The sequence below is a fragment of the Convolutriloba macropyga genome, chromosome 1 (genome assembly GCF_964194025.1).
Source record: "Convolutriloba macropyga chromosome 1, txConMacr16.3, whole genome shotgun sequence".
Classification (NCBI taxonomy): Eukaryota; Metazoa; Xenacoelomorpha; order Acoela; family Convolutidae; genus Convolutriloba; species Convolutriloba macropyga.
Window position 1 is genome coordinate 54,343,788 of NC_134468.1, and position 11,613 is coordinate 54,355,400.

At 31.7% G+C, this 11,613-nt stretch overlaps 1 protein-coding gene across 1 annotated transcript in view; it reads right to left on the minus strand.

Annotated features, from left to right (window-relative positions):
- Window positions 1-8,318, minus strand: part of LOC142349789 (uncharacterized) — a 146,534-nt gene extending 138,216 nt beyond the window's left edge. Inside the window, exon 1 of the mRNA XM_075401565.1 lies at window positions 5,614-8,318. Coding sequence (XP_075257680.1) covers window positions 5,614-6,092 — 479 coding nt within the window. The 5' untranslated portion in view covers window positions 6,093-8,318. The remainder of the gene's footprint in view (window positions 1-5,613) is intronic.
- Between the last annotated feature and the right edge of the window lie 3,295 nt (window positions 8,319-11,613).

Genomic DNA, 11,613 nt, shown 5'->3' on the forward strand with positions numbered 1-11,613 from the left:
TTTTCAAATTTCGGAATTTTTTGTCAAAACTAAGACCAAAAATGTTTTTTTGCGCGACTTTCTTTGAATTAGATGAAAGTAGACACCTAAAAATGGCGGATATATTTTTCGTGAAATCAAAAAGAGAGCTACATGTACTCCCGCTGGTTTTAAGAGCTTCTCGAGTCACAATTCTGCCAGCTTTTTGCTAATGTAAGCTTGACAATTACACACTGCACATTATTTATTTTCAAAACTTCGAATAATTTTGTTCAGAAAGGATGCAGCTCGCAAGCTTTTGAACAATTAGCTATTTTCCCAGATGCCCATTAGTATCAGATTATCATTAATCTTGATCTCACCATGGATTCTTACAAAATAGTATTAGATTTCATTTGCGCGCAGCTTTTTTAAAAAATTTTCCTCAGTTTTTTGTTTTTTTTTAATTACTAGCAAGACTTTCACATAAGCGCGTTATTTTTGATAGATAAACTTTACAAAAAACTAAGTCCAACAGTTAGATATTATGATTTCAGAATAAAACTCATAGTTTTCATGGCTCTGACCAAACTTTATCGTAAAACTTTTTTAGAATTAACGTGTTTCGCTTTCATTTGTTATAGTTTCATGTAGTTCATTGGTTTTTTCGCCGCAATCAAAAATCCAATTGGTTTTTTTCTGAGTTAAAAGCGAACTTAGACAATGCTTTCAGATGTTAGTTAGTGTCTTTTTTGTTTTATGACTTTGAATATATTTGTTTCAAGAAAAGGTCAGTGAATTTTGAACTTTGCCACTTTTTAATCTTAAATCTCTCATTTTCTGGCGTAGTCTCCATAAACTCAGGCCAAAACCCAATTCCCTATGACCTATGTATAAATGTTTGTAACAGCTTTGTATTTATCTAATGGTTTTTTAGATTTGATACAAAAAGCTTTCGAAAGAAATGATTCTTGATCTTAACTGCACTTTTGGCCATTTTGTAAACTCATTTTAATTACTCGTCGGTTTCTGACAGGTTCTATTGCAAAAAAACAACGTTGGAAAAATACATAGTGATAAAAAAATGCGCAAACGATTATGTTTTCTGTTTTTGTTGAATAGTTTACGCTTTTTTTGGCTAAGACACTCTTCTCTGGCAAATTCAAATGGATTTTTTAAAATTTTCTTGTTTTCGTCTTTCCTTTTGATGTTGTACTGATATCTGTTAATGATAGTTCTCCATTGCTTTCCCAAGACGTACAAATGAACCTCTTTGACGGTTTCATTTTATAGCTAATTCTTTTAAAGACTTTAAAATTAACTTTTTAAAAAATATATTTTTTAAAGAAAAGAAATATTTTTTAAAGAAAAACAAAAATTTGTAAACAATTTTGTCATCATGTTTTTATCGTCGTTTTTGTCATCATGTAATTCCACTTCATTAACGAAAACACTCTGTTCGATATCTTTCTATAGTGTGTCTATGAAAGGTCTCTACATGAAAATAATTTATGACCAAAACAATTTTAATTTGATTTCATCCACCAACTAATTTTGACCTCCAGTTTGATTTTGATTAAATAGAGAGAGATTACGTTTTCGACAAAGAAAATTCGAAATTTTGTCAAGAACAAAGAATTTTTGTTCCGAGTCTTTTTAGTGGGAGGAGCAACGTTATACTCAAATGCGTTATGAGTTGTGATTGGTATCATTAGAAAACCCATCCAGCGTATAATATGGAAAAGAAACTTTTTTGAATTTCTTTTTTTTACAGGGAGTTATCCAGATCTTAACTTTTTTGAACATTCGGCCGAATTACGCAGTTTTTGTTCAATTTTTCTGTAATTTTTGTCCCAATTTTGGTCAATTTTGCTGAAAACAAGTTTGAAGTGTTAACGGTAGTGTTATTGTTTTAATCCCTAAAGGTAGAGTAAGGTTGCTGAATTGTTTGATCTGCCTTATTTGGCTATTTTTTCTGCCAATTTTTTTTCAAATTTCGGAATTTTTTGTCAAAACTAAGACCAAAAATGTTTTTTTGCGCGACTTTCTTTGAATTAGATGAAAGTAGACACCTAAAAATGGCGGATATATTTTTCGTGAAATCAAAAAGAGAGCTACATGTACTCCCGCTGGTTTTAAGAGCTTCTCGAGTCACAATTCTGCCAGCTTTTTGCTAATGTAAGCTTGACAATTACACACTGCACATTATTTATTTTCAAAACTTCGAATAATTTTGTTCAGAAAGGATGCAGCTCGCAAGCTTTTGAACAATTAGCTATTTTCCCAGATGCCCATTAGTATCAGATTATCATTAATCTTGATCTCACCATGGATTCTTACAAAATAGTATTAGATTTCATTTGCGCGCAGCTTTTTTAAAAAATTTTCCTCAGTTTTTTGTTTTTTTTAATTACTAGCAAGACTTTCACATAAGCGCGTAATTTTTGATAGATAAACTTTACAAAAAACTAAGTCCAACAGTTAGATATTATGATTTCAGAATAAAACTCATAGTTTTCATGGCTCTGACCAAACTTTATCGTAAAACTTTTTTAGAATTAACGTGTTTCGCTTTCATTTGTTATAGTTTCATGTAGTTCATTGGTTTTTTCGCCGCAATCAAAAATCCAATTGGTTTTTTTCTGAGTTAAAAGCGAACTTAGACAATGCTTTCAGATGTTAGTTAGTGTCTTTTTTGTTTTATGACTTTGAATATATTTGTTTCAAGAAAAGATCAGTGAATTTTGAACTTTGCCACTTTTTAATCTTAAATCTCTCATTTTCTGGCGTAGTCTCCATAAACTCAGGCCAAAACCAATTTCCTATGACCTATGTATAAATGTTTGTAACAGCTTTTTATTTATCTAATGGTTTTTTAGATTTGATACAAAAAGCTTTCGAAAGAAATGATTCTTGATCTTAACTGCACTTTTGGCCATTTTGTAAACTCATTTTAATTACTCGTCGGTTTCTGACAGGTTCTATTGAAAAAAAACAACGTTGGAAAAATACATAGTGATAAAAAAATGCGCAAATGATTATGTTTTCTGTTTTTGTTGAATAGTTTACGCTTTTTTTGGCTAAGACACTCTTCTCTGGCAAATTCAAATGGATTTTTTTAAATTTTTCTTGTTTTCGTCTTTCCTTTTGATGTTGTACTGATATCTGTTAATGATAGTTCTCCATTGCTTTCCCAAGACGTACAAATGAACCTCTTTGACGGTTTCATTTCATAGCTAATTCTTTTAAAGACTTTAAAATTAACTTTTTAAAAAATATATTTTTTAAAGAAAAGAAATATTTTTTAAAGAAAAACAAAAATTTGTAAACAATTTTGTCATCATGTTTTTATCGTCGTTTTTGTCATCATGTAATTCCACTTCATTAACGAAAACACTCTGTTCGATATCTTTCTATAGTGTTCGGCTTTTTGGGTTTCCTTTTGCGTTCCCTTCTACGTATTCCATTTATAAGGAAAACACGCTGATGTTCAGAGGAGAAACAAGTGATTCTTTAAAGTTTCTGCAGATAACATCTGATAAAAAAAAGTTTTTAACACTCTGATGTTGTAAAACTGTATGAGATGTTTGAGCTTCTGTCTGTATTAGTTTTGATTTTGTAGCTTTGTGACTAAGTCTCATTAATAATGGTTTTAGTTGGCATCCTGATGTATTAAAAATTAACCCATCCCTTTTAGTTTGAAAATCTTATGTCTGCTATGACTTTTGAAAAAAATTGTTGCCAAAACTAGAAACAGATTTTTGAGTTGTTTGTAGTTCATTTTACGGTCGATTTGTAGCTTATTCTCTGTAATGATAGGTCTCAACGAATTTCCGCTGAGCTATAGCCTAATCCTTATAACGGTTCTAGTTTCAGCTTTCGTTTCTTAGCTTGTTTACTACGAGATTTCATAAAAAATGTTTCGATTGTTTTTCTTTGAGATATTGTTGATACTTATAAGATTATTGTTTCCTTTTTATTTTATAACATTAATTGTAGGTCATATTGGCTCTGAGAAATTGCGCAATTTAAAATTTTTGACGCTCTTATTGACAAACTTACTTTTTAACGGTTTCACTGCCATTTTGCTCTTTGAACTTTTTTTAATTTTGCCGGCTTTTGTTCTTCTTTTAGTAGTCATTTGATATAAACTGGATAATTATAGGTCTCAATTGTTTCCTATGGAGATATAAAAGACTATTTTAGTGATTTCAGTTAATATATAATGAAACTATTGACTTTGAAATTATTTGTTTTAGAAAATAGAAACGTATTTTAGAACACCGCCCCTTCTGCTTCTTTGGCGACCTGTTACCCAGTCGCATTGAGGACATGTCCCATATGTCTTCTAGTGAAGCATAGAATGATTCGTCTTGTTTGGGTTTTATCTCATGCGAGTTGATTTTCGTTATTATTTTGTTTAAAATTGGACATCGAATTTTGGTCGTAATTAGTGTTCGTTGTTTGATTCTTAGTATTGTCTTCTCTAGTCTTCCTATTAACAACAATTTTCATCGGTCCCCCGAAGTGGCACTATTTTATTCCATTTGTAGTTTGTTAAAAGGTATGTATGTTTTTAAAATTTTTCTATCTCTTCTCAATTTGGTAGTCAATCAGGTCAAGAATCCCGGATCAAGGAAAAATCGGGAAAATATGTAGGATCAGCTTTGATAAATTTTTTTTTCGCAGCAAATTTTATACATGTAAATTTCGCTGCAGGAGTAAGCGGTGAACTTACAAGTTTTCACCACATTTCACCGCTTACTACAACCTACCGGCTTTACACGGATACGAACCTCTCACCTCCTGTATGTCAGCCACTTTTTTTTCCACTGCCCCATCTCTCACTAAATTCTAGCCTATTGGTTTTGAAATGGAATTCAATTCACTCTATTTTCTGTAAAACATGCGCGATGAATTTTTATAATATCACCGGAGAAATTACAAATTTTAGCGGTGAAATGTGGTGACTTTTTATAAGGCCACCGCCTACTCTAGTGGTGAAATTATATACATTCGCCGCTTAAAAGGTTTCAAAAAGATGTATAATTTTTCGTGTGTAAATTTTCCGTGCGTCTTTTAATAATAAATGTATCTTAACTTCGCAGAACAAAAAACAATTGAAGTGAACTGAGTTTTCTCAGCGTTGAGTTTATGTAATTTCAACACTAAGTTAAGCGGTGAATTTATGTAATTTCACCGCATTCACCGCTTATCTCACATAATTTGGACACTTTTTTGAATGCTGTGAATTTATGTAACTTCACCGCTCAATTCAGCGTTGAAATTCTGTAACTTCAGCGCTACCAGACGATAATTTTTTTTTCACCGCATTCACCGCCTGATTTATGTTATTTCACCACATTCATCGTTTATCTTACGTAATTTTGCGTTGAATGGCGGTGAAATCTCGACGCGGGATGTGGATGAGCTGGGTCGGAACATTATGTGCGAACGCACATTACCGAGCCTCCTTGTTATTTTAAACAATTGAATAAACATTTGAACAAAAAAACAGTTTTCGAAATTTTATCATCAGAGGGTTTTCATTGAAAGGTTTGGTTTTGTAATTTTAACAAGAAGAAATGTCCAATGTTTGTCGACAACGGAGTATGTACATTTAGATGTTTTATAACATTGAGTGATAGGTCAAACCTGCTGAAGTATTTGGTGTAGTCATGCGGCATGCAGATAGCGACATATCGATTGACAGTAATGACACATATTAGAAAAAGGGACGTAAAAGTCGTGAATGTATAAGAAGCCGAATTGATAAAACAGCCAAACAAATTGCAAATAGGCTTGTTTGAAATGTAGCCCAAAATAGGACTAAGCGTCAAAAACATCAAATAAATAAAATTCAAAGTACAAAATAGCCAATCTACAACCGCTATTGACAGAATAAGGAACTCGCTGGGATGGCAATCTCTCTTCCTTTTATAAACAATGACAACCAGGTAGTTTCCTATCATTCCAATCAGAGCAATCAGAGCTTTGAAGAAGAATAGTAAAACTTGAGAAGTCGTCCCTCCTAAGTTGTTGTTGTAGTGACTTTGGCATATTGTTGGGCTGAAGCTATCGTTCGACTCATTCGAATTCAGGATAAATGAATCATTCATTATGTCGTCCGACATTTCTCTAAAAATTTTTCTTTAGTTTTTTGAGAAATTGTCAATTTTTTTGTGTTGCAATAATGAAAAGAGAAACGGTTAACGATCAAATATTAATTGAAAAATCAATCTTAATACCGCTAAAAACGAATATTTTTGAAAAAAAACGTGTACAAAATGATAAAATAGGTAATTGTAAATTTACTTCTTTAGTCTCAGTAACAAATAACACATCGATCTAAGAGGTACATAAATTCAAGCTGACAATGAATGATTACTGATGCTTTAAAATAGGGCAAAACAACAGGTTGATAATAATTGATATTTGAGTTTGAATTGGACGCTGATATAACTGAAAAATTAAAAATCGCAAAACACCAACATTCAGGAAATGCAAACTAGAGTTAAACAGACAGAGGATGATTTGTGTCTGGTGTTTGAAAAAGTCGAACAAGTAAAATGGTCAATTTCCAGCGCTTCATTCAAGCAGAAAAATTGAAAAATCCTCTCTTTTCACGTTCGCTAACTTGTTCAACATTGGAGAGGTGGAAAAGAAGAATAGGATGGTCTACACGCATTGCAACCATGTCCGAATTCAAAAGGAACGAACAAACGAATGAAAGAATATGAAAAAAGTATGAATGAAACAAAGAATATAGATTATTACAATTCCAGGCAGAAAAACTGCCCTGATAAATTTACTGGGATATTTCCGAGTTAGCGATGCAATTTAGCACTTATAATTTTTTCCAGCCCTATGCGTTTGTCAGTGATAAATATACCATAGGGGAAATTGTAAGAAATAGTCTGAACTAACTGGTATAAATTGCAAATGTAAATTTTTTGTCCGTCAATTTTGCAGGAAGTCAATTTGTAAACTGCTTGGTTGAAAATGAATTATTAATTCGAATACAGATGTTAGCTAAAAAATTTAGATCTGGCAGAAATTATGTGGTAACCGATTGCGAAACCAAGTAACGAGTTTTGATCTATAAATATTGAACAGTTAATTATTTTGGCGATAAAATCAGACAATAAAAGCTTGTTTTAATATTTATTTTGCCCCGGAGTTTCAAAGTGTTGAAGGTAAGCTGCTAATTTGTTATAACAAGTAATACAACAGTTATTATAACTAGGATCTGATTTGGGCAAAATATTAAACAATTTCCGATCCGCTTAACAGATTTGCGACTTTAAATTTATTGGGCGAATAAAATTTCCGCAAACTGTTTAAAGCATTATTTTTCTTCTCCAATTTAAACCAACCGCTTGCGGTAAAAATTTTGGGGAAAATAAATTACAGTTTTAGGAAATTTCTTTTCCATAAATCGAATTCCCAGGATTAGGGGAAAGATTACTTTTGTTACTATTTTCAGTAATTTTTACCACGTCTTCACTGTGAACAAAATTTTTTAACTGTTTTGATTGGAAAAAAATGATGTTGGTGATTAGCAGAATAACAAAAGTTAATTACCACCGGTTTTGTTATTGGTTTAGAGCTTAAATAGCAACGGTAGCATTTTCTTTCAATTTAAACAAAGAGCAGGTTAAAAGGCTCCCTTTATTGTTAAAAGGCTCCCTTTATTGTTGTTAACAACATATTTGTAAGAGAAACATAATTTCCATCTCATTAGGTGGAACAAATTATTGGTTATGTTTGTCAATGCTAATTGGTTGGAGATACAAAAAAGCAGAATTATACTAAAAATTCCGCTTAAAATAATAATAAGCCAAATCAAATAATAAACTCAAAAGAAACGGAAAAAGCTGCTACAAAACGCGACGGAAAGGAAACGAATTAGAAACATATTGCTGAAACCATTTTTTCGTTTTCATTTTGCACAGGCAACATTATACAAGCGTTAAAAAGTGGTTTTAAGATGTAAAGCAATAAAAAGGAATCAAATATTTGGGAGCAGACCTAGAAACTCTTCTTATAAGGTGTAACAACAAAAACAACAAAGATAAATTAAAAAACAATTCGCGGCACTTTAGTTTTATTGCTACTGAAGCAAAAGTTTTCCACCGCTTTTCAGCCAAACAAGTCACGGCACATACGTCTTAGTATTATAACGGTAAATGTGTTAAATACACGGATTAATTATGAATTAATTTATGAGGCGTATTTAAAAGGATTTATATAAGTTGCGAATAAGTACATTTTCCCCAGAATCAAAATCAACACATTATTTTCAGCTATGGTTGAAAATAATATTTACGTACGCAGTGAGGAAAGTGTCTTTAGGTTTAGCTGTGGTCAAATTCCCGTTTTCATTGGATAATATTGGATTAAAAATTTAATGCTGTTGCTATGAAAAATGGTAACATTTGTTCCAAGTCTGACAATTTCTAAGCTTTTTATGCCACCAAGAAATGAGGGTTTTAAAACCGCTTCCTGTCCATTTTACGCTTCATCGGTGCACATGGACATATTTGTATGTAACTTCATGCTTTTCCAGATTTGAAGTAACTTGCCACCCCAACTGAGCCGGACTAATTGTTTATCTGTAATTTGCAAGCAATATTCTAAATCAGTAATGGATATTTGTTCCCACCCACTTTAGTGGGGGGAGGAACTATATGATCAACTGGGTTTTTTTGTTCAGTCAATTTTCGCCGATCGATATTTTATCGTGCAGATTTGTGGCTGGTATCATAAGAAAGTTTGTCAAGCGTCCAATTTCAAATTTAAAAAAACTCGATTTTCCTTCCGAGGAGTTACGGTGGTTTATATTTTTGCGAACCCTTGCCTTATTTCTATTGTTTTGTTCATATTTTTTGTTTTTTATTGAATCTTGATCAATTTTTGCTAAAATTATAAAAAAACTGGTAGTCTCGTGGTTTCTACGCTGCGAGATAAACAAAAACTGCTGAATTGTTTGAATAAACTGTTTTGGCTGAAATTTTGGCTAAATTTTTGAAACTTCCGCCTTTTTCTTTTTTATCCGCGAAAAAATGCAACGAATAATCATTATTGGCCCACTTTGTCCAGTTTGACCGATTGTGCACACATTGAAACTGCTAACACATCTTCGTCTACTCAGGTAAGGGCTACTTTTATCTGTGGTTGCAAAGTAGGTATTCTGAAACTAAAATTTTAGCTGGCTTCTTCTAGTATAAGTCCATATTTTTTTTAAAAAAAAGCATCAGTTCTTTCATTTTTTGCCAAAAAAATATTTACTTCATCATTTTTGAAAAATAAGGTTTATTAAGAGCAGTGGAGCGATAGCAAGGTCAATTTTGCTCTAATCATTGATTTTTGCAATGAAAAAAGCTTCGGAATGTGTTTTGCGCCTGTCCTTCTTAAAAGAATTTTAGCATTTATTTCATCCGAATTAAATGCAATTTAAAGGTTCGATTAGTAAGCGGTACTAGTTATCTTAAAAATAGTTCCAATAAAAAATTGCATTTTCTGAGTATCAGGCGTGGTTTAAAGGTTCTGATAAATTGTTTTCAAAATTTTTTAATTAGTTCTCGATTTTGCCAACACTTTATGTTCTTTTGTAGTCTTAGGCCAGAGTCCAATTAATCAAACGTCTAACTTCATCTCCGCTTCTAGCATCACACTATTATAGAACTGCCTAACGTTTTCAATGAAAAATATTTTTGACTCATGTTTTTTGATGAAAAATATTGGGTTTTGACTCATCTAAACCGATATAACTATAAACTCATCAGTTTTTTGTTATTTTGATTTTCTTTGGTCAAATTATTTATTTCGAAACCTTTCTTTGCTTTAATGGACAAGCAGCAATAGCAAAACCAATTATGGTCTAGTTTTGATAATTTGGTTTTTGCAGAGTTTTTGGATTTTAATGGGGCTCTTTACTTTATTCAGAAAATGTTTTTGCTTTTCTTGCTCTTTTCTGATAAGAAAAATAACGCCCAACTACAGACCAGAATGATTCCAAATGAAAACAGAAATTACGACCTGTCAAATTTGTTTGTAAATAAAGGCCAATATATATATATATATATATATATATATATATATATATGTATATATATATATATATATATATATGACAATTGAAGCGAAAATCTTATGCTTTTGTCGGCTTCAACACCATTTGGTTGAAATTATTTATGAAGTTTTGATATCTGCCTTTGTTCGTTGTTACTCTGTATTCTTTTGACTTAGTTTTCCTATTGAAATTTCGAAATGGCTTTCTAGGCAGTAACATTCTAATAATTTTTCAATTGGAAATATATGGTTTTTGTTACTTATGGTTTAAAAGTATTTGTTTATGAACAGAATAAAAGTTTTTTAAGATTTGCGCTTTCTAATCTTAATGCTGACAGATTTTAACGTAATCTCATCAGAGACAGATGTTGCACTGTTTTGCAATGACAAGACAGATGTTGTCCACTGAAATAAATGAAGTCTTTTTTACTGTTTTATCCTTTACAAAATGGTTTACTCGTGGAAACTAATTCACATTTTGATTTTGCTGGTTTTTATACTTTTTGTTGTTGCATTAAGTTCTGGATAATGACAGGTCTCAAAAGTTTTGTCTGAAGATATAAATAGAGCTATTCAAAGATTTCAGTTGACAGCTAACTGCATTCGTAAAATTGAAATTATTGTTTTCAAAAAGTATAAATGTATTTTTTTAACTTTGCCCTTTTTTAGTTTTTTGTCTCCATATTATTTATTCTCGATTAGGACAGGTCCCACATCTTTTTTAGTGAGACTTATGTCAATTGAATAAGTTTGGTTTTTGTGAGATCCTATGTCGACTTTTTCATTCAATTTTTTTCTTAAAAAATAGGTCGACATAGAGTTTTGGTCGTAAGTAATGCTTACTGTTTTCATTTGATTTTGTTGTTGGTCTTGTCGCTTACTCCCCTGAATGGCAGGTATTATCGGCCCTTTAATGATTATTTACTTAATTTGGTTAGAGGTTTCAGCTTAAAGTGATTTTCAAAATTGTAATCCTCAAAGCGAAATGTCTATGGTTGTTTTGGGACCAGATCTGATTTCTTAAATCACTCGTTTTCCTGTGGCACCTCGCAATTTTGTATTAAACAATAAACTCATTTTTCTCTTGGCTATAAAATAAATAACCGTTGTTTTCCTGCGTAAAAAATTATCAGTAGATTGACAATAGAAAAAAAACAACATAGATTGCAATTTGAACTCCATTTGTCAACTGGCTCAACAAAATTTATTGCTAAAATGGTTGTTGCGACTATATCACGAAGCCAGGTTGATGCTGTTTGCCTTTCTGGTTTTATCTCTTTTTTGCAATTTTGTTCCAGAATCTCAGTTGCATTGCTATTTTAAGGTTTAACGGGCAAATAAACTGAAGAATAAAGATTGCTTCGAGCAAAGTGATAGCTCAAGGGATCTTTTTATGAAATCAGACTTACTACCTGCAGAATGTTTAACCGCTTAAATGAGTGTTTCAAAACAGAAACAATTCTTCATTGGCAACACCGTGTGAAGGGACAAAACTGAGACATTTTAGCTCAATAAACGAACTCAACAGCTAATGTTACTGGAGGTAAGAAACAATTTGCTACAGAAAAGATATAGAAACAA